General features: G+C 39.0%; 4 protein-coding genes across 4 annotated transcripts in view; 2 read left to right on the top strand and 2 right to left on the bottom strand.

Annotated features, from left to right (window-relative positions):
- The first annotated feature begins 1,044 nt into the window (after positions 1-1,044).
- Positions 1,045-3,681, top strand: arf1 (ADP-ribosylation factor 1). The gene is made up of 5 exons (XM_068340392.1): positions 1,045-1,271; positions 1,600-1,791; positions 2,253-2,363; positions 2,495-2,619; positions 2,742-3,681. Exons 2-5 carry the CDS (start codon positions 1,644-1,646, stop codon positions 2,898-2,900), a joined length of 543 nt encoding a protein of 180 aa, XP_068196493.1. The 5' UTR covers positions 1,045-1,271; positions 1,600-1,643; the 3' UTR covers positions 2,901-3,681.
- Positions 3,682-4,449: 768 nt separating this feature from the next.
- Positions 4,450-9,285, bottom strand: c18h1orf35 (chromosome 18 C1orf35 homolog). The gene is made up of 8 exons (XM_068340389.1): positions 8,882-9,285; positions 6,722-6,872; positions 6,506-6,551; positions 6,332-6,414; positions 5,826-5,898; positions 5,619-5,698; positions 5,359-5,481; positions 4,450-4,938 (listed from the first exon to the last, which is right to left on the bottom strand). Exons 1-8 carry the CDS (start codon positions 8,976-8,978, stop codon positions 4,686-4,688), a joined length of 906 nt encoding a protein of 301 aa, XP_068196490.1. The 5' UTR covers positions 8,979-9,285; the 3' UTR covers positions 4,450-4,685.
- guk1a (guanylate kinase 1a) lies at positions 8,473-17,792 on the top strand. Its single transcript, XM_068340391.1, has 8 exons — positions 8,473-8,756; positions 9,298-9,441; positions 14,133-14,246; positions 14,581-14,622; positions 14,727-14,962; positions 15,112-15,196; positions 15,289-15,374; positions 17,043-17,792. The coding sequence occupies exons 2-8, from the start codon at positions 9,408-9,410 to the stop codon at positions 17,079-17,081; spliced, it is 636 nt and encodes a 211-aa protein (XP_068196492.1). The 5' UTR covers positions 8,473-8,756; positions 9,298-9,407; the 3' UTR covers positions 17,082-17,792.
- A 208-nt stretch (positions 17,793-18,000) lies between these two features.
- The window catches only part of obscnb (obscurin, cytoskeletal calmodulin and titin-interacting RhoGEF b), a 68,103-nt gene continuing 62,954 nt past the window's right edge, over positions 18,001-23,149 (bottom strand). Inside the window, exons 70-76 of the mRNA XM_068340393.1 lie at positions 23,004-23,117; positions 22,668-22,835; positions 22,336-22,438; positions 22,075-22,204; positions 21,819-21,912; positions 21,652-21,694; positions 18,001-20,307 (exon numbers count right to left, since the gene is read on the bottom strand). Of these exons, the coding sequence (XP_068196494.1) occupies positions 19,194-20,307; positions 21,652-21,694; positions 21,819-21,912; positions 22,075-22,204; positions 22,336-22,438; positions 22,668-22,835; positions 23,004-23,117 (1,766 nt within the window). The 3' untranslated portion in view covers positions 18,001-19,193. The remainder of the gene's footprint in view (positions 20,308-21,651; positions 21,695-21,818; positions 21,913-22,074; positions 22,205-22,335; positions 22,439-22,667; positions 22,836-23,003; positions 23,118-23,149) is intronic.

Raw genomic sequence — 23,149 nt, 5'->3', positions numbered from 1 at the left:
TTCATCAGTCTTGCAAGTAAGGCAAATTCTGAAAAACAAAATCTGATGGCACTTGATTTAAGTTCTTACCTGTGGCATATTCTGTAATTCCATCAGAGTTTCTTCTCTATGTCGCATTTTCTTTCTCCAGAAAGACCTCAGACACCAGATTGCCAACCCTTGAGCTGCCTCAATCGATGAATTGTTGAATTTATGGGGGAGGTGAACCTTATCATCAGCAGACTTCTGAATTCAGACTGTGTCTTCTTCTATTTTTTAAAATTCAGACTTCTGATTTAAAGTCAGAACTCTAACAATGATCGTCATGACAGCCTAATCTTCTTGCAGTGAGAGATAGGACAGTAAGAGAAAGCAGAAATCAGACCAGGAGCAGTGTGGGGCAGCTTTAACCAGCTTAAACACATCAGAAAACACACCATCAGATGATGACAGGTAAAACCTGTATTTCAAAGAACTCACAAGTATTTCAACAGTAACATACAAAATGACACTGAGGTGCACAAACGGATGCACATAGTGGAAGATTATTTAAGTAAACACGTGAATTTTGCAGCCTTCATCATGACAAAGTTCTGTATTGCCATACAGGTCATTTTCATGTCAACCAGAGGTGAGAGTTTCTAGCATTGAGTCTTTTCCTTAAAATGTTATGCCAATAGTGACTGTATAGATGAAAGATGTGATTTTTGCTTAATGAAATAATAGATTTTTGTGATAATTATGTATATGTTTTGTGTTGGCAGTTTAAAATTCAATCAATGTGACTCCTTGGAAGGAAAATTATGTCCATGTGTTGCCATATCACTTCTTTACACTGGGTAGTGCACAAGGTTAAATCATGTATCAGTTTGCATGGCCTTTGATTTCATTCACTCAGTTTCTATAGCTAGTGATCTGTGTAGAGACGCAGGAGGCCTGGGGGCCATCTCAGCTGACTTTGAGTCGCAGGTGGAGTAAAGCCTGGAAACACTGCCAGTTCCTCATACGGTCACATATCTTGTAATTCAAACCTCGGCCACAGGGGGCGACATTTCCGAGCCTGGTGTACACTGAAGTTTTTGCATGTGTGGAACATCTGACGTGTCAGGAATGTCGTCATTTTCACGAGAAAGAAAACACCTTTGCGAATCACGGAAGAACGCAAACTTTTTCGACGTATAAATGTAGTTGCTGTCTCGAAAGAAAGGAAACTCACCATCAGTCGTCTGTGTGACCGATCGTCTGTAACCCCAGAAGTTGATAGCAGCTTGTTGCTCAGGGCTGATCACAGAGTGAGTCCATTGTAATATTCTTCAATTTAATTAGCTGATATGGAAATATAATCTGTAAACAACATCTTTGGGTCATCGGCTGCTAAAATGACCAATAAATAGTCAAACGCATTTACAGAATAAATTATATTTATTGGCCAAAAGTTTTTACATTACAATTTGTTATGCTGCAATCCAGCAAGGACATTCCATTCCATATGATCAAAGACACTGAAACAAGTTAAGCAAGTTAAGAATCTGAAACTTGGTTACTGTCAGTATTGCGCTTTATACTCAGACATTCATAGAAACTTCTTATTTATCATTTCAATTTTATTTTTCTTTCTAGGTTGTTATTTAATTCGTCACAGGTAGTTTCCAACAGCTACAACTATGGGGAATATGTTTGATAAGCTGTTAAAAAACTTATTTGGTAAGAAAGAAGTAAGAATCCTCATGGTGGGCCTGGATGCTGCTGGAAAGACGACTATTTTGTACAAGCTCAAACTTGGAGAAGTCGTGACTACTATTCCCACAATAGGTAAAGGGATTTTTATTTTTGATTTAATCGACAAGAATGTCAATTTACATATTTTTTATCACTGTATCCGACTCCAAGGTGTTGTGGTGCATACATTGAGACATTGAGATAATGATGTGTCTTACTATATAAGAAGGATGTACCTTAACCACCAGGTGCGCCTTCTGCTGTCCATCACTTTTATTCTATTTTACACTCTTTGTTCTTTAGTATATGTCCTGTTGGTGTTGTATATGTCTGTTAGGGTAGTGTATGTCTTGTGGTATGTCCTGTTTTGTGTTGTCAGTGTTTCTTTTCTTTTTCCTGGTGTTTATCCAGTATTTATGTATTATGTATGTGTTGAACAGTAGATGTGCAATTTCCTTCAGGATTAATCAATCAATCAGTTAGTCTGTCCCTCCGTTCGACCAATAATGAGAAGCTTGAAGTTTATTTTAAAACTGACTGTTTCTTACTTTCAGGTTTTAATGTGGAGATGGTAGAGTATCGCAATATCAGTTTCACAGTTTGGGATGTTGGTGGTCAAGACAAAATTCGACCACTGTGGCGTCATTACTTCCAGAATACACAAGGTATGTTCAGATGTGTCACAACCTGTGCTTGTGATGGGTTTTGTCAGGATTCAGTTTGTTTTTTGTTTTGTATTTAAAAGACACTGGACATATGGATGCACATTAATTTGTTTGATTTACCTTTGTTGTAGGACTTATTTTTGTTGTAGACAGTAATGACAACGAGCGATGCATGGAAGCTTGTGATGAGCTCAGGAGAATGTTGGCAGAGGAAGAGCTACGTGATGCTGTGCTACTAGTACTTGCCAACAAACAAGTAAGTTTATCTAATGAAAGTACGTGTGTGTGTGTGTGTGTGTGTGTGTGTGTGTGTGTGTGTGTCCGTGTGTATCTCTGGTGTACTCACAGTTGTCTCTTTTCACATTGAATTCTTTGTAGGACCTTCCAAAGGCTATGAATGTAGCAACCCTCACAGAGAAGTTGGGTCTTCACAACATCAAAAGCCGAAAGTGGTGGATCCAGGCGACCTGTGCCACCAGTGGGGATGGTCTTTATGAAGGACTGGATTGGATGTCAAACGAGCTTAAAAACCAGTGATAATCATTATGAAAAAATCCTGATCTTGCACTCGATGGTTAAGATGTTGGAAAAATTTAGTTTCCATGTCTCCAGAAGGCATGAAATGTTACTTCAAAACATTCAGGGTTTATGTTTACCAATTTTAATTTTACTTTGTGCAATGATAAACATGTTTGGTTATGGGGCACTTTATTGGAACAGAAATATTTATTTTTCTTTCTGGTTGTTGGCCTGTCATATATATATATATAGTGAACAAGTGAAATTTACTAGTACATGTTACTTCTGGGGACTTCAGTGCAATTTGATTCAGTGAGCCTCGGGGCTTTTAATTTTCCAAAACAAGGATTGTTTCCTTAGTTGCAGCTACTACCTTTATTTTAACCAGTGACTAAAAGTACCAGTGCCATAAATTACCACTATCAAACACTGGCATTGATATTTTGAACTCTTTTTATGTCTTTCTGTCCAAGGTAAGAACTTCCATCAGTGACAACATGGCAGCATTTGTTCTAAAGTATGTTGTCGTCAAGCCAGAATTACTACATGATTGCACTTCAGTCTGGTTTATGATACTTTAAAGAGCAGTCTGCGTTGTCCTTGTTGTAAGCATAAAACTGACATATTTTGAACAAAACCCATGCCTCGTGACCAGAAGATGTCTTTGAAATGTGTTGACTACTTTTTTTGACCTGCCTAAATAATTTGAAATGTGATGTCTTTTGGAGAAATGTAATTTGTGATGTATAAAAATATTTCTGTAACTGACTCACTCTTTAATAAAATGTGTTGTTCCCTAGTTTTAGCATTAGTCATTAGTAATTTTTATTTTTTTTTTAAAAAGCATTTTAAGAGAAAGTACAAAAAGCAAACCATGAAACATATGTGTTCGGGTTGAAGCAGCTCACACTGTTGGGGCAGCACTCTTGCAGGTTGATTAAGCTGCTATGGTTAATGCAGCCAAGCCTATAGTGAGTAAAGTATGATGGTGCTGCAAGAGGTGGCAGTTCCAGTCTTGGATTCCTCGTAGAGCTGCTTTGTGTGGCCACCTCCCCTGCTGTTCCATCAGCTTGGTTTGTGTGTGTGTGTGTGTGTGTGGTGATCTAATTGTACTCTGTCATACAACAGGACCAGCCTGGTTTTTTGCACTCTTCTATCAGAATGTCTTGCTCTTTTTTTTCAAATCACCTTTCAGATCAAGGCATTTGCAAACACAACACTCAGACGAGTGGTGAGCATTCCAAGGGTATCACACCAGTCAGAAAGCTAAACCTTGGATGGTAAAGAATTAAGAAGCACAGGTGTGATTGAGAAAAGGACAGGAGGTTAATTGTGCATGACACTTTGGGATAAACGTGCAAAATCCAAAGTGGCATCAAGCAACAAAACTCCAAAGAGACAGCTGCTGATTTGTATCTATACGTATTTTCTCTCATGTTTTCAGCAGCTCACAAGACATGATTGTTTCTGCCTGCAGAAACATTCAAGGTTAATTTTAGACCACACAATTCACCATCACATGACTAAAATACATGAGACATGAATAAAAATACATCGTAAGTGCTTTATAGAAAGATTTTATTTCATATGGTATTCTAAATAATGTGGTTGCAACCAATGAGAATACAGAATGTGATATTTAGTGATATAATTTGAAAGTAGGTTGATCAGACACATAATCCTGTTCTCATCGACAGTGGGTTTGGTTGTTCAGGGTAAATGAAGGCTTCAGGAGCAGTCCAGCTCCTGAGCAGAGCGTTCTGTCTGTGGAATGAGTCTTTTAATTGGGGACTATCGAGGACATTAGTCGGAATCTGTGTCACGGCGCCGCCTGTGACTCTGTGTGACAGCAGCAGAAGCTGACTTGTGGCTGACAGGGATACGGGGGACAGGAGACCCCCCATCAGAGGAGTCCGTGTCATGTCGCTGCCGTCGAGGTCGGGGGTCATGGGGCTGTTGACCGGCCTTTGCTTCCCCTCTTGAATTGTTGTCATGGAGTCTGGCTCCAGTCTGACTATAGTATGATGGATTAGGATGATGGTGGTCCTTTCTTTGCCTGAAGAGCAAAGATGTTGTGAGGCTGAGGAACAAGAGGCTGAGCTTTGTAGTAGCATCTCCAAAAAACATTTAATGATAGTGGGAAGTGAACGTGACTGAAACCTCTGAGGTCACCTTTCTATACATTCAACAAGTTCGATCTGGTAACTTGCTGTCGTCCATCATTTAAATAATCTATCGTGTAATCCAAACGCTTCAAATTTGTAAAGTTGTGTAGAGCAGCTCCTTAGTACCCTCTAGTGCTTTAAAAGGAAAAACCTTTCTTCCTTGCGCGTTATATTTGTAACTTTGTCAACAATACAGGGGACAAAACACATTTTGAACAATAACTTAGTATCTTTATGTATCTTGAAAATAATAGTGTTTATAAGGTACACTTTTGTTACTATTGTCATCCCTAGAGCATAGGTGAACCAACCTCTTTCTGTCACCATCTGACTCTGACGATGATGAATCTCGTCTTTGCCTTTTCTTCTTTTTCTCTTTCTTTTTTTTCTCCTTTTTGCTCTTTTTCTCTTTTTTTTTTTTTTTGGCCTCATGCCTACAAAGTTAAAAAAGAAAAATTCTAATTTCATGACTGGAATCTACATAAAATTCAACGAACAGATATATTAGATCAGTATGTCTGCCCAAATATGTTGCGTAAGGAAAACAATATATACAGTACTGCATACTTACCTTTGCTCCACATTATGTTCATCTACACTTTGAGATTCTTTTTTTAATGAGGTTTCTGGACAAGTCTCTGTTTTGTGGTGCTATAAAGAAAACCTCTCATTAATAATAAATCAAGTCACAGAATAACAAGATAAATTCAAAAATCCTTTTTCCATCCATCAAACTGTTTTATACAACATGAACCTCTGAATCTTAAAAAACACTTACAGTAAAAATGGGCAAGCCTATTTTAGCTGCTTCCTTTTCCTTTTGGGAAAGAACCATTTTTCTTGACCCTGCACTGAAGGTGTCAAAAAAAAAGTTATAAACACTTTACAATGATAGAACAGAAAATAACATTTGGCTACTGCTGCAATTTCAATATTATATATGAGTATTGACAACGTTATATTAGAAGCCAATTCATATATACCTATCTTTTTTTTACCCAAACAACATTTAACCGACAAGATAACATTCAGCATACAATTCTGTATGACATTACTTCGGGACTTTAACCAATAGGAACCCTTAAGGTCGGGGAACATTAACTTTTTTTGAAAACCATTTGATGTTAGTGTATTGTGAATTGTGATCAACACTTCCTATGTGGCTCTCTTCATACTTTTTATAGTGAGGGTTTTTTTTTGGGTTTTTTTGCATGCTGTTCTTATAATTTGGCCAATTTGTTCATTTTTAACTTTCTATATAATAGAAAAAAATACTAACTTTACCTGCAGCTTCCTAAGCCTGAGACACGGTCCACATCCCTCTCTTCACCATCAACCTCCTCCCTCCTGTAAACATCTACAAGGTCCTGGTGTGAAAATTAGAAAAATTAAAAGGATTTTGCACTCTTAAGGAAGAAGAATATGAGCTTGAAATCAAAGCTTAACAAAGAGTCATACTTCTTTGGTCAGACCACTTGGTTGCCTCTTTATATTCTTGTGCCCTCTAGATGTAGAATTGAAAAGAAGATGTAATTATATTTGTCTCTCCACACTTGCATCTGACGGAGAGAGAGAGAGAGAGAGAGAGAGAGAGAGAGAGAGAGAGAGAGAGAGAGAGAGAGAGAGAGATAGAAAGATAGAAAGAGGGAGAGACGGACAGACAGCAATACGTACAGAGCAGCCATCAGAGCCTCATGTTCTGCAGCCTTAACGGCAGCAAGTTCTTCATCTTTTGACAAAATCCTGTTTCCTTTTTTGTCTTTTGCGTACCATGTCAGGTCTTTCCCTTTTTGCCATCTTCCGACGGGTGCCATCAAAGAATTTCCTGGAAAAATAGAGAAAGTGGTTGATAGAGATGTGCAAGCATCAACATTTTCGAAACACTAGTCTAATGTCGTGTGACATTAAAGGTCCCATATTATGCTTTTTTTTAATTAATGTCACTCAGCTGCCAGATGTCCAACTACACTGTATTTAAAATGTCTTGCCTCAAAGACAATTTATCAATATCTTTGATTGAATGTTGATAAATTCTCCTCCGCCACCAAAAGCTGTTTTAATGAGGCGTAGCTCTCAGCTCCCTATCTCCACCTCCATTGTGTAAACACAATGAGACCGGCGGGTGACATAATTAAAACTGTGTTTTCCTAAAATCGTTAGCTTAGCTCCTGTGGATAACACAGGAGCTAAGCTAACGCAAACTAATGAATCATGGGATTTTACCGGTATACAAGAATACAAGTTTTTCTCTTGTATTCTGGTGTATCTATGTGTGTGTGTGTGTGTGTGTGTGTGGATACATGCAGCTCTCCTATCACTAAAGCTGATTTCATTCACCAAAAAACAGACAATTGTTCTTAATTAGTAATTAATGTGCAACTGGTTAACTGGTGGTGCTGGGGATAGCCTCGGGCGGACACACACACACACACACACACACACACACACACATACACACACTCACACACATGGCTGAAGTGGACTTAAATAGTTAGCCAAATGCTAACTGAGTTCAACAGTTTGTGAGGAACTTTCAGTGTGTAGCTCTGACATGCCCTTGGGTATGTCAACCAATCAATATCGTCAATCTGTCCAATCACAGAGCGCCCTTTGTGATGTCACAAATACCACACTAGCAAAATCCGATCGTTTTGGGTCCAGGCCATGAATTCCTATAACTCAATTGATGCAGGAAATGTTTGTTTACCAGATTCTAGCAGTTGGTCAGGTTAGGGAGGACCAAGTGCGATTTTCATAATAGGACCCCCTTAATGCCATTCAGAGCTACAGCGTAGGTGTTGGATAAAGGAGTTAATTATGAATTGCTTTGTCAGCATCCACGTATAATACTATTGATCGATCTATCACTTTTCTCATGTTTTTAACTAAAACCCAAGGATGAAGTATCCAACCTAAGCAAACTTTAGCGATCCTTAGCAACTCTAAGAATGTCATTCATGAGAGAAATCACCTTTATTGATCTCCTGAAGGAGTAATTATTTGTCAGCTCTGGTGTTTGTTATTTTTTGTTGTTTATCACATGCACATATATGTGTACAGGACCGTGACACACAAACACACACAAAGGACCTGAAAGCAGCGGGCAGCTCCTCCAATGAGCAACTCATGAATGGGACAGTGCCTTTCTCAAGGGCACCTCGGCGGTGCTCCACTGCCGGCCCACATGGGCCTTGAACCACCACCTTCTGGTACCCAGCCCAAGACCCAGTGGACTGAGCTACTGCTCAAAAAAAAAATCAAAAAAAAAAATCATGTCATCTTTTTGATGACATGATTTAAGAATATATTTGTAAATGACAGTTCACTCTGAAACACTTGGATCGCATCCTCTCCTCAGTATCACCAATTGGTCCCATCATACTTATAGCAATGCTGCAGATTTGTGACATTTGATTTTTTTTGATATAATATGTGTTATTGACAGCTCATCAAACAAAGTGAAGAGTGTTTAGAGTGAAATGTATTTAACAAGCCATGTATTTTATGCATCCCTTCGTATCACAGCAGCAGGTCCTACGTAGTACAAGTCATTGCTGCCATATTGGCAGAGCCGTGGGCACACATAGTGGGATAGCTAATGTTACGTGTTCAGACTGAGGAAGTAATAAATATTCGGACACGCTGTTAAAAGTTTGGACCAAAACCGAGAGAAAACACCCTAAACTAATGAGGGACCTTACCAAAAAAGGTATGGTGAAGAATTTTACTGAGTATGTGGTGAATAATTAAAATTTAAAGCATTTTCTGTTGTTTGCAAGTTAACAAGCTATAGCTTAGCGTGAACAAGGCCGCGAATTTACTGTTCAGACTTACCGAGATAATTCTCTCTGTGTTTATCAACTTTCACGTCATCCCAATTGAACTGGTCCTGACCGCCTCTGATCCCACCAGATCTCGAAGAGCCAAACATTTTTTCAGCTAATATGAAACTAAAATATTACGTGACTGGTCCGTTTAATCAACCGATCGGCGCGACTTTAACACAGGCCCTGAACACAGCTCTAACCCACCCGGTTAGCCGAACGTAAATAAGCGGTGCCTGGCGATTTGTATATGTATCGCTATCTTCATGAACGAACTGCAGCTACCGGATTAGAACACATACTCATATTTAAAACTAATCCAGTTGTATAAATCACTCTTTGGCCTTTGTTATTCACAGATGTGTGATTTGTCGCGCACTTTTTCGACGATCACAGAACGTAACATGTTAATGTTTTGGCCCTTAGTGATGACGTAGGTAGCCCAAATTTCCATAATGGCAGTCACAGCGAAGACTCGGGGCGGAGGAAGCAGAAAATCCCAAAGAGTCGGACTCTTCGGGCTAACATAACTCCTGATGTTCATGAGATTTTTTTACAGGCAGCTGTCAGGTAGGATGGATGATATTTGTCCCTTTTCTGTTCTGTGAAATGTGTGCCATAACAGTGCAGCTGATACTGCCATTCATTCCCTTCAGTGTGATAGGTGTGTTTTACTACGTTAAGGAAGATGGTTGCCATTGTGGTCAATAAGTCGGAAGTTTATCCGTTGAAGCACAAAGTGATGCAGTTTTAGATCATTCGTACTCTTACTGTGTATGCTGTGCAACAAAGTAAACCTCACCACATGTGTTTTTAAATAGATAGATAGATAGATAGATAGATAGATAGATAGATAGATACTTTAATAATCCCGGAGGGACTTCAGCATCTTTAAGTCAGCCAATGCACTTTAGTTTAATTACTGTACATAACTTAAAAAATTATTCCATATCCCTACAGTAATTCACACCAAACTCACATTTTCCTCGTTTACCTTCTTTTATTGTGCTTTAAAACATGAATTCAGTTCTCCACACAGATGAGAGCATTAATATTGTTTTTTAGATTGAGTCAAAGTGCACATTTCAATGTCTTTATCTGCTAGGTAGATAAAATTAGCGCAAGCATGTGAAAAGATAAAATGATCTTGATAAGACACCACTAAATTAGGCTGATTAAACAAGAGAGTCACTTGAACGTAATGCCCAAAACACTGCTGCTGTTATTACATTGTGCTTTATACAGCTTCAACCATCAAAGTTATTACTACTGATTAGGCTACCAATTGTTCGTGAAATGTTGGGATCAGATTAAGATTAGTTGTCATTGCACAGCACAAGTATAGCACAAGTATTGCACACTAAAAAGATGCTGGGCACCCAACCAGAGTGCACGTGAACAGTAAAGTTTATACTAATCCACCAAAATATAAAATGGTGGGAGTTGCTGCAAATATACCTAACACCAAGTTATGCACAGATGATATATAAAAAAAAATCCCAAAGGACAGGCATTAAGTGATCATTTTTCACAAGCTGGGAACACACACGCACACACACACACACACACACACACACACACACACACACACACACACACACACACACACACACACACACACACACACACACTTGCAGGCTTCACATGATTTCAGTTTAGCTTTCTGCCAGTAACCCACATGTTTAAGTTAAGTACAGTGCTGCTTCCAATAAGTGTCTTGTGGTAGACACTTCTGTCAACTACTAAATGATGATTATATCATTAGTTTTGGACTGCACGCAGCAAGTTTGTAAGGTTTTTGAGTTTATTGTTTTGTTTTCTCAGTTATAAATGCAAGTTAAAGCATCATTAACATTATCTTAAACATTTTTTTCATGATTTTATCCTTGATAATTCCTAAAAGTGACACACCCGTAGTGTCCCCCCACCTCTTGCCTGAAATCCACTTTGATAGGCTCCAGAAACTCCGTAGCCCACAAAAGCGGAAGAAGCCGCTAACAAAATGGATGGATGGATGGAATTCCTCAAATTACTTAATTGAAGTAGAAATGTTAGTCTGACAAGTTGTAGACAAAAAATATCTGTTTATTTTATAAATGAGTAAAAATAAGTCTTTTTTAATGTTATTAAACATTGCCATTTTTTCAGTCTGTCAAAAATATTACAGTAATTGATTGATTTGCAGAAAATTAATAAGCAATTAGGAATCTAAAGACACTCAAGCCCTTTCCATCCATGATTGCTGAATATCCTGCAGTTTTGACATGTCACAAATGATGTTGTAGTGCCTGTCTTTATCTTGTGTGATCTTAGAATGATAATTGTTTCCATCAGGATGAGTAATGTCATTTCCTATTCTGCACAATCTGCAAAACGATGTAAGTAGTGATTAGATGCATCACTAAATCAGTTATGACAATTCCCCATTTCTGACCTTGGCCAGTCGAATGATGGATCAATCATTCTTGAAAATTTCATATTTATTAGTAACGTCCATCTGTGTATTTCACTGTACATACTTATTCTATATCTGTAATGAATATACCATCTATCTACACCTCTACATTTAGTTAAAGTATAGATATGAATGAAATTGCCGCTTATTCAAGTATTATAGCAATGAAAGGCAAGAAATAAGTGGAATTACATAAAAGTTTGTAAACTATAATATAATACTGTAGTATAATAAAATAGAAACCAAACAATGTCAGTGAAACTCAACTCACATGTATTACCTGAAACTGATTTAAAATCTTATCAAACCTCTGCAGATAAGAACTCTCCTCAAAGTTGCAAATCATTATAAATGACATATTTTTTTGGTTTTGATTTAGTTTTGAACAAAGAAAAAAGATCCTCTTATGGGATTTTTAAAAATTTCATTTTATTGTCAAACTAACAAAAAATTAAATGATCATTATTTTAAATTTTCTATATACAGTAGAAGTAGGGAGTCAATGTAAAGTGTACAAATAAAAACAGCAACTTTAGAAACAAACTCCTTACACCTTTATTTAGTCCTGGAGCTTTTTATGGACATGTTCAAGAGCCAATGAAGAATGGCCCTTGTCATCTGCACCTGGGGAGCAAACCTCACAGAATCTGGTTTGTCTGGGGGCAAGAAACCATAGGACGCTGAGATTTAGGTTTACAGAATAATCCGCTTTCATTTCAAAACATGCACTAGGCGCATATGCCTGTATTTAATTTGAATGTCATGATGTCTCATGGATTACCTAATTTTTGGACAAATTACCAGCGTGTTTGATTTTTGACTTCACGTAAGTAGTAACCACTGACAATACGGCTGATATCTTTGATGCTGCAATTTTATTATGCATTTGATGAGTTTTGTCAGACTTTCCCAAGACTTCTAAACTCAGAAGAATGTCTTAACATCTGGACTAAATATAAAACAAGCAAGGGTTTTCCCCATGTCTCATTAGGAATAAAACTAATAGAAGGAATAAAACATTAGGAATAAAGCGTAGCCATACCTTCTTCCCCTGTCTTCTTTGTCCTGCATTGTTTTGCGATATGCTATCATACCCTCCTAATTATTTTGTGTTCCTCGTTTGCTTGAGTTGTCTGTGGTGAGGAAAGGTAAGGATGAGCACAGGCATTATTAATTCTTTACATGAGGGACTTGCAGAGTAATTAATGTTGGGAACGAAAGACAGCTTGTGTGGATATATGTTACAGCCCTGCATGAAATGAAATTAAATGAACTTTATTAATCCCCTGTAGGGGAAATTATTTGTCCACTCTAGCACACTGGTAGTTAGTCACACGCATATGTGTGGGTACAGGCCCCTAACACACACACACACACACACACACACACACACACACACACACACACACACACACACACACACACACACACACACACACACACACACAAGGGTGATGGGGAGGTAGAGCAGCTCTTTCATGGTGCACCCCAATGAGAATTTTATTAAAGGGACCGGACCTTGCTCAAGGGCGCCGTGGCTGTGTTTGGGAGATGAACTGGCACTTGCCACTGCCAGTTCACACTCTGAAACTATTTTTGCCCAACATTGGTCTTGAACCGGCCACCCTTTGATCCCAAGCCCAAGACTTAGTAGACTGAGCTACTGCCTGCATGCGGGCCTTTGTGTTGTCTCTGTTTGGTTCACTCCTCTCAGGTCTTGGCTCCTCTTCCTTCCCCGGTTTCCATCCGGTGTGGCGTGCTTTCTCTTTGTCCAGTCCTCCGGCTTTGATCAGAGTGGCAGACCTTAAATACAAAGTTGATTTCAAATGCTCGGCAGCAGTTTTTATGTCTTTTATGTCCGCCTTGCTTTTCTGGTTGCGAAATTGCATGACATTTTATGACCACTTGATGAAAGAAGGCCTAGCTATTTAAAATTTGTCTACAAATTACGAGCATCTATTAGTTACAAGACATGGGGCTGCTGGTCACCATTTTTTTATGAGTGTACACTTGTTCTTCGAGGCTATGATAGGTTTTATTTCAAGGCTATGGTAGGTTTTGTTCCCTTTTTTCTTTTGACATTGGACATATTTGTTAGCTATGTTTTTTAGTAAACAGGGCTACCAGAGCTGCTTTTTTTGTCTGAGAAGCGTATATCAACCATTGCGTTGTAATTTTTGTGAGTCTTCCCTCTGTGTAGGGCTTTAAAACAATACCCTGTTCATTAAATAATTTTATTTCAACCTTTAATATCTGTTTTTTTATGTTACAGTTCTCCCAAAATGGGCTGAGTTGTAACAATTTATCACAGTATAGAAAGATATTTAGAAGTAGCAAAAATACTACACATTCTCTTCTTATGTGTGTCAATAATTTAATGGCTACATGATTTTCCAAAAGATGGTCTTTCCATTGAATATTAGAAAAAAATCTCGGAGGTTCTTGTATTTTTGATCCGCTCTGCGATTTCCAGCCATCACAATCAGGTAGGGTTCTCCAATCAGTGACTAAATTGCTCCTTGGTAACCTCACATCTTTCCAACCAGTTGATTGCCTATGCTCCTATGGGATATGTGTCCTCATCATTTGGTTCCCTTCAAGCTTTTTCCGCTGGCTAATCATTTTCTGATGATTACTGGAGTGAGGCTTGTTTAAACACATTTCTGCTGTCACACAAACGTTGTATGTAGTCACAGACTGGTTTGGCTCTTTCATGACTCATGTCAGAGCAATCTGGTCCAGCCACTCATCTACGTATATCATTCCTGAAATCTCCTCTCGTCATTAACATTATCCTGTCCATCAGCTATGGCTGGACCCAGGCCTGTGGTTCTCAGCGGCCCGTCGGGGGCCGGGAAGAGCACTCTGCTGAAGAAGCTCATGACAGAATTTGACAATGTCTTCGGCTTCAGTGTGTCCCGTAAGTGTGCAGTTTTGTTTCACTACATTTTAATCTGGGTGGCGTTCTGGCCAGGCATGACGCTGGTTTTTCAAGATTATCTGAAGTCTGAAGGTGTTGGGAAATGTGAATAAAGTTGTTTGTAATGTCACTCATGTAATCAACTGTATTTCTTTGTTAATTTGAAACAGATTGATTATTTTCATTGATTCATGATAAAGAATCAAAAATACCAAATTAGTTGCAATATAAAATATGTGTAATATATTTATGTAATTTATATATTATATAATAATTTATTTATATAGTAGTTCTTAATTATGAATTATAACATGAATGTCTTGTCAATTCTCAGATACAACAAGAAATCCTCGGCCTGGAGAAGAGGATGGGAAAGGTAACCTGTGTTCTACCACTGTAACGACTACCATGAATAAAGTCAACATTATTGTAGCCTTATTTATCTGCATTGTTGTTTGTTTGTTTTTGTTGTTGTTTCAGATTACCATTATGTTACTAGGGAGAAGATGCAGGCAGGGATTGACAATGGAGACTTCATTGAGAGTGCAGAATTTTCTGGGAACTTATATGGGACGAGTAAAGCTGCTGTCCAAGCTGTTCAAGCCCAGAACCTCATCTGTATACTTGACATAGACATGCAGGGTGTCAAGAACATAAAAACAACAGACCTCAATCCCATCTACATCTCCATTCAGCCTCCGTCCATGACCATCTTGGTAAGCAGAGAAAGAAACTATTTCACTAAGGAATTCCTGGGTGTGACTTTTTTTGCTGTTGTAGTTTCACATATCTGGTCATACAGGTTGGATGCCAGGAGTGCTCTTCTGTTTGTCTTCTAAACACTGACTTTGTTGAACTATTTCAGGAAAAACGTTTAAGGGACAGAAAGACAGAGTCAGAGGAGAGCCTCCAGAAGCGTTTGAGAGCAGCCATGGTCGATATGGAGTTAAGTAAGTAATGTATCAGTTATTTGCACAAAAACAGCAACCAACATTTAAAAAAAAAAAACCAACAACAACAACTTGACTATATCTCTTTCTAGGTAAAGAACCTGGTGTGTTTGATACCATAATTGTCAATGATAAATTGGAGGAAGCATATGAGCAGTTAAAACATGCTCTTTTGGAGGTAAGTGGAGAAGACAGTTGTCGTGATCAGCATCAAGAACATTATTATTGTACCATAGCACACTGAATGGAAGTGTTAAGGATGTAAACATGAATTAGTTAAAGCAAGACTATTTGACCTTTGAAGTTTCCATGGATGGCCCTCCAACATTTCTTTAACATGGCCAAGAGCATATTCAATGCATACTGCATTATGATTTTTATGTTTTTGGTGGTATTCAGGTGCTGTTGGATAATTAGCTTCACAACGTGAAATGTACAATTGCTGTAACTTGTTGAGTGAACATTCACTGTGAATTTTGAGTGGCTAATTCGGTCCTGTAATCTTATTTACACAGTGCTTGCTGGCATGGCAGCAATATGTAAGAGTGACGAAGCTTAGCTTACTGATGTAGCCGCAAGAGGGCACAAGCCAGTGTCTAATTGTGCCGGTCCCAAACCTGGATAAATACAGAGGGTTGTGTCAGGAAAGGCATCTGACATAAAACGTTTGCCAAATCAAACATGCGAATCAAATCTATGACTGTCATACCGGATCGGTCGAGGCCCGGGTTAACAATGACCGCCATCGATGCTGCTCATCTACAGGGTGCCGGTGGAAATTGGACTAATGTTGGTCGAAGAAGGAGAGGAGGAAAGTGTGTTTGTAGGAAGAGAGAGAAGAGGAACGCCAAGAGTATAGGACTGAGAGTAGGGACGTTGAATGTTGGAACTATGGCAGGAAAAGGTAAAGAGTTGGTTGACATGATTCAGAGGAGGGACATGCAGCTTAATGTGAAAGTAGAGGCAAGATGGAACGGCGGGAGAAAAGTGTCCGGTGTGATGTGTGATAGAAGAGTTTCAGCTAAATTGAAAGGAAAGGTGCACAAAACTGTGGTGAGACCAGCGATGTTGTTTGGTCTAGAGACAGTGTCACTGAGGAAAAGACAGGAGACAGGTGGAGGTAACAGAGATGGAGATGAGGAGGTTCTCTTTGGGAGTGACCAGGATGGATAGGATCAGGAATGAGTACATCAGTGGGACAGCACATGTTAGAGGTTCTGGAGATAAAGTCAGAGAGGCCAGACTTAGATGGTTTGGACATGTCCAGAGGAGAGATAGTGAATATATTGGTAGAAGGATGCTGAGTTTTTAACTGCCAGGCAGGAGGTCTGGTAGAAGACCAAAGAGGAGGTTTATGGATGTAGCGAAAGTGAACATGAAGGTAGTTGGTGTGAGAGAAGAGGATGCAGAAGACAGGGTAAGATGGAGGCAAGTGATTCGCTGTGGCAACCACTGAAGGGAAAAATCGAAAGGAAAAGAGGAAGATGAAGCTTAGCTTAGCTTCAGTGGTTTTGACTGCAGTCTCACTCAGTTTTATACCACCAGCAGTTTGTGGTGGCTAACTTTAGCTAACATCAGACAGACAGGATTGGCAATTAATCTGAATTTGTCAGTTAGTTTGACACTTGGACTTGAACGTCTGCAAATCATGTCAAAGGTTTGGACTTGAGAAGACATTGGGGAAATTAAGGCAAATTTTAATATTATATTGGTCTGGATTTACAATTACCAACCTTTGACACTGCTCGTTAAACAATAGTCTTGCTTTACCTTTTTATAATCTATTATTTCAGATTGATCGTTTTATTAGCTGATATATAATTTCAGTGTTTTTCTTCTTTTCTAGGAAATTAATATGGTCAAGAAAACCAAGGTGTCTTCATAGGAGACAGCAGAATTTTGACACGTTTTTACTCCCATCCAGCCACTCCTCAACACATCTGCAGGCCTCCATTCCAGTTGTGAACATTCCCGCAGATTGTGGTCTGTGAACCTCACACAATTTAGCAGATTCACAAATATGTCAGTTTTACTTGTTTTTTTAGATGTGGTTATTACTAAATCATAACATTTTGTAAAGTCGAGCATTTTTTTGCTGGCAAGAAGCGCTTTGCATATTTTTTTATTTTATATGACGCATACGATACTCCAGTGAAGCTTACTTGACATGATGTGCATCTTTTCCCCTTGCTAACCTGGACTAATGGGTAGTCATGGTGTTTGAAGGCAGCGAGTAAAGTTACTCTTTAGATGACTCATAAGTTGACTGTGGACGAGACAGTTAACTGTTTATTTGGATCCCTATTGGCTGTTACAGTGCGACGGGTACTATTTCTGGGGTCCATTCTGTTGAAAGACGGTGCGTTTGTTGTCTCTACAGGTCTGAGCAGACTTAAGGTGGGCGAAGTTTAAGCACTACAGCAGATTGGTGGGGAACATGAGGGCTTGAACTAAAGTGGTGAAAGTTTTGTATTTATAATCTGTAATTTATGTTTTTTCCAAAACAAACCAGGTTGTCAATATTTACATGTCCACTTCAATACTGTTATTAAATGTTATTATACTCATTAAAATGCATAAAGGTTTTTAATGTCAATTTATACGAAGGAATTTATTATAATTATGTCCTTGCTATTGTGACGCAATATCAGAATGTTTTCTCTTAAACACGTCATTACAATGTCTATTAAACATCCAGTCCATTAAACAACCAGCAGAAGAAATATGTTTAAAACAAAGATGAAGAAGACTGAGGGAATAATCAGTTTGTCAGCTGTAAATAGGAAAGAGTGAAATAATCTGGCTATAGTTATTTGTGGTACATTTTGTTTAATTCAGATTTAACACCAAGCACTCAAACCTTTTTCAAAAACTACACATGTACAAGATAAGCAATTACATTATGTTAGTGCTTAAATATTAATAAATACCATTACACTTTTAACTGGCTAAACGACACAGAAAAACACAAACACCACAAATCTAGTACAGTTACTGTACTCTTCTTAAATTGCCATGACAAGGTAGTAAATTCCGTGAGCTCAATACTTCTCATAACCATTTGCTTTCAATCAAACCCAAGTGATACAGATCTGGTTACTCTGAATAAATGCACATACTTTCTTTAAGGCAAGTACGCTTTGTTACTCATCTATCAGTTGCTTATGATCATCTTGTGACCTAACAGATAATTGCTTGGCATTAACAGGCACAGAACTGTCTACAAAGTTCAACAACATTTCATTCATAATTAGCATGAAATGTTTTTCAGGATAATGAACATGCAGTCAAACCTAGATACATGACTTCAAACAGGATATGAACCTGATTGCTCTGATAAATTCATTCTGAAGAGATAAAGTAGTAAATATGACCACGTTAATTTGAACTTAAATTAAAGCCCAAGGACTACACTGGCCATCAAGTCTGTGTTGTCAACAGTAAATGAAACAATGCTGCATATATTAGTTAATTCATAGCAATACTTCATTAAATTTATAGACATGACCTGACAGAAGGCCATTAACGTTATTGCTCCAGGAATTCACAGCACTGAAAAAGTGTAACTGATGATAAATCTTACAAGGTACAGTAGTAAAACAACCATTTGATAATGTTTAGATCAGTTAATATTTATCAGGGTTCATTGTTTCTGTATTAAAAGATTCTTTTTTTTTCTTGTAAAATTATTCATGTCAATGTTTTGTGTTTTACTCATATATTTCATATGTCATAGCGTAGTTGAAACAGCAGATTGAGACTGATTTACTGCAACATACCTTCATTTGCCAACTTAACTAGTTCATAGAAACAATCTGACCGCAACACCTTGAGAGAAAATGACCCAGAGGAAGAGATCTTTTCTGATTGGAAGCATCAAAACGGAATGGTTTGTCAAATGAAATAAATATTCTTTGCGTTAGGATATGTTTGTCTTGTAAGCAGAAATGTCCTCATTTAAGACTAAGAATTGGTGGTATCAAATTAAAATATTTTGCTACTGCTGGCTCTGATAACATGTATCACTGATTTGAACAGTAACTGGCTTGCCCACTGATGTGTAGTCATATGTTTGTGTTGACACTTTGGTTTTAAAGCTCTGCTGCCCACCCTCGACTCTCTGCACCTCAGAGCAGTACGAGGGCTTCACTTCCAGCTTGGCATGGCTCACTTGAATAGGGACGTGCCTTTCTGGACTGGATTGGGCTAGGCTGGTTTGGGAGGCGGCAGATGAGAAAAGGTTGCCAGAGAGATGCTCCCTAAAACGGTTGAAGAAGCCACTCCTCTGTCTTGGGACGGCCACAGGCCGCCCCATATTGAGGAGCACCGGCTGTCCAACTACAGACCCACCTATCTCCCTTTGGACCACAGAGATCTCATAGGGTTTTTCTGTAGCAGAGTTAGTGGTGTTGGGGGAGCCATAGGTCTCTCCTTCTTCTGGGACGTAATCCTCCAGGTCTTCTAGCGTGAGGATGCGATCTCCATGTGTCAGAAACTGAGCCTCCTGCTTCCCGATTGAATCGTCTCCTACATCATCTGGTTCAAAGGTGACAATTTGTTGATCAGTCAGGTCCTCACTGTACTCTCTTACTGGAGTGAGGACAGATGAGAGCTCAACAGAGTCCCCGGTGAGTCCAGAGACAGAATCAGAGCTGGCATCACCTTCCTCTTCTTCCCAGGAAAGTGTTGGGCTGGTGATATCCCCCTGCAGCTGAGCCTTCTCCACCAGTTTGTTGTTGGAATTGTTAGAGTTTGGGTTTTCTGGTGGAGACCTTTTGGGTCTGGAAGGAGTGGCTGCACGGTCAGAGCCTGCAGGTGAGATACCTCTCCTTCTGGGTAGTCTGGGGGATTTATTGACCTTATACTCAATTACCTCCTCTACCTCAACCCACCTGGGCTTGCTTTCCATTACTCTGGCTTCAGCACCTTCACTTTCAGTGACATAGAGGGTTGGGATGGTGGTCTTTCTTGGAGTGGCCATCCTTCTCAGCCTAGCTGTAGAGGGCTCTGGGGTGGAGGTCTCTGAGCGGTGGGCTCCAGTAATGACCAACCCGGGTGACCTGTGTCTCCTCATGCTTGGATTCTTCACCACAGTGGTTATAATCTCCTCACTGGTAGGAAGAGTAAGGAACAGCAGAGACATGAACGAATCCGTAATAAGAATCATTGGATCCAAATATAAAAGCTGTGTGAAGTCCTGCAGTAAAAAGCTGCCAGGTAAGAACAACACCCCAATGATGATAATAAATACATAGTACATAATAAGAACATTAGTACCAAAAACCCATTTCCTAGCTCTTTCCTGATGTTAGAAAGAAAGAAAACTTCGTTGTTCCCCTACTATATATATACAATTGTACTGAAAATATTAGTGCCTTTAAAAAGGTGAGTAAATGTCAAATTTCTTCAAATAAAATGTACTTTAATGAACGCAAATAAATTGGGGACACTGCACATTCTATTTCAAAGAAAGAAAATTGGAAAGAGTAATTACATTTTATCATATTTCACACAAAGTCACAAAATGTAATGTTCAAAAAATAGCAGTATTGAATGATCCTCCTGGAGCTGATCATTGGCTGAGCCTTTGCCAGTTTGGATATTCTCTGATCCATTCGAAAAATTGTTTTTCTTTTTCTTCCTTGTCTCTCTGGTTTTGGCTGCCATTTTAAAGCATTTTGAATCATTTTAGCTGAACAGCCTATACGTTTCTGCACTTCTTAGTAGGTTTTCCTCTCTTTTATCCATCTCTTGATTAAAAAACTCTCTTCATCACAACATTGTCTTGGACGACCAATTTTCATCGGTTTCTCGGGTCAAATGCAAAGCCAGCGTATGCAATGTCAGTTGCCTTGATCCTTAAATGTAAACTACCTGTTAACACTTTTTTGTTCTTCACAGATTTAAAGCCCTCCCTTACTGAACTAGCCACTGCTATTTTTTGAACACAGTTATTCATTCAATTTCACAGAATCGGCATTACTGAGCATTACTGTATGTGTGTGTGTGTGTGTGCGCCACGGCCCTGGGAACACACACACACACACACACGAGAGCTTTAAGCACACAGAGGAGAGGTTGAGCGGCTGGCAGCTCCTTCATGGTGCGCCCATATGAGAATCTTGTAGGGGGACAGCGACTTGCTCAAGGGCACTTCAGCAGTGCTCAGGAGGTGAACTGGCACCTTTCCACTACCAGTTCACACTCCAACATGCCGATTCACATGGGCCTTGAACCAGTCACCCTCTGATCCCCAACCCAATACCTAGTGGACTTAGCTACTGCCACCCCTCAATATTCTACGTAAATTAATTAAATTATTCAATAAAGTAAGTTATTTTGTATTAATATCAATAAAATTTCTTTCTGAGGTAAAATAGTACGCAAAGAAGTTGTGTAGAGATGACCTGATGTCCAACAGAACAGAAAGATAATTGTAGACTGCTTATACTTACATGATGACGGTTTTCTTTGGTATTCTGGTCTCCTGCTCTGTAACTGAATGGAAAAGAAGAATGAAAGAGTATTAACAAAGCCAAAGGTTGAAGTAAACTGATTGTGCATTTTTAAATTTATATTAAAAGCTCATCTGTTTTTGTAAGGAACTCATGTAAGTTCTTACCTTCAATAGTGGCGGACTGCTCACCAGTGCGAGCCACAGCAGATGGGGCAACTAAATCAGCAGCGCACTTGGCACTGCCAAGACGGTTGGACAACTGGCAAACAGGGAACATATTTTTAGTATCTGATGTTGTCTATGCTAATTAATATCAGCTGCTTGTACACAGCTAGTCGCCATTATTAGATTAGATGACTGACCAGTTGAGATCACGTCAATGCTATAAAAAGTATTCAAAGATATTTTACCGTCAACCAACCTCACACTCATAATGTCCCAGGTCTTTCTCTGTCAGGTTCTTTATGATCAGCACAAGGAGTCCACTATGGAGCTCACTGTAGGTCTGATACTTTTCCTGGTCAGTCAGCAGTCTGCCCTCCTTGAACCATCTTTACCATAAACAAGTACAAACATCCGGAGAGGATGAGTTTAACATACATGGCTAAAGTAATTTCTAAGAGCCCCCTGAGTTTAATAATACTGATGTACAGTTTTAAAACATCTATGTATGTATACATACCTGATTTTGGGGCTGGGGGCACTCTGCATGACACAAGTGAACTGAGCATCCTCCCCAGCAACAAATATAGCATTCCTCATTTTATTCACGAAACGAGGAGGAACTACAAGAAATATGACAAACTATAATGTAATCACTGTAGAGGTTAGTCATTAGAATATTGTGCTGGAACAATCTTGGATGCAGTTAAATTACTATTAATTTGCCTTAATGTTCCCAGAATAAATTGGCTGAAAATATCTATTACTTAATTTAAAAGACCAATTACTGATTTTCTGTGCTGTATTATAATTATAAAAATATTAACTTATTTTACACTGTATGCCACGTACCCTGGACTGTGATCTTGCCAAGAGTGCTCGCAGTGCCAGCTGAACTTGTGGCAAAGCACATGTACTGGCCAGAATCATCTGCTGTCATGTTATCCAAGATCAATGTGCAAGAACCATCAGGATCCTCAATGATTATGTGATGAGGATCCGCCTCCACTGTACGTCCATCTGCATCCAACAAAAGAATCAGTACTCTGTGCAGGTTCTCAGTCATCAAAAGAATCAGTACAGCAGTTTCTGCATCACATGCCTCAATCTCTGGCTAACAGCATGAAACATTACTCCAATAGAGTGCATGGTTAGGACATTATATATGTATATATTTATATAACGTACCCTTGTACCAAGCGACTGTAGGTTTGGGTGCGCCAGTTACTTTGCAGGCCAGTTTAACAGTCTGTCCCAGCTCTGCTCTGCAGTTTGCCAGTATTTCCTCAAAGTCAGGAGGACCTGTAAAAGTACATTGATCTCAGAGCTTTTGT

This window comes from Antennarius striatus, chromosome 18, assembly GCF_040054535.1.
Source record: "Antennarius striatus isolate MH-2024 chromosome 18, ASM4005453v1, whole genome shotgun sequence".
Classification (NCBI taxonomy): Eukaryota; Metazoa; Chordata; class Actinopteri; order Lophiiformes; family Antennariidae; genus Antennarius; species Antennarius striatus.
Note: the sequence above shows the minus strand (reverse complement) of the source record. Positions and strands in the feature narration are given on the sequence as shown.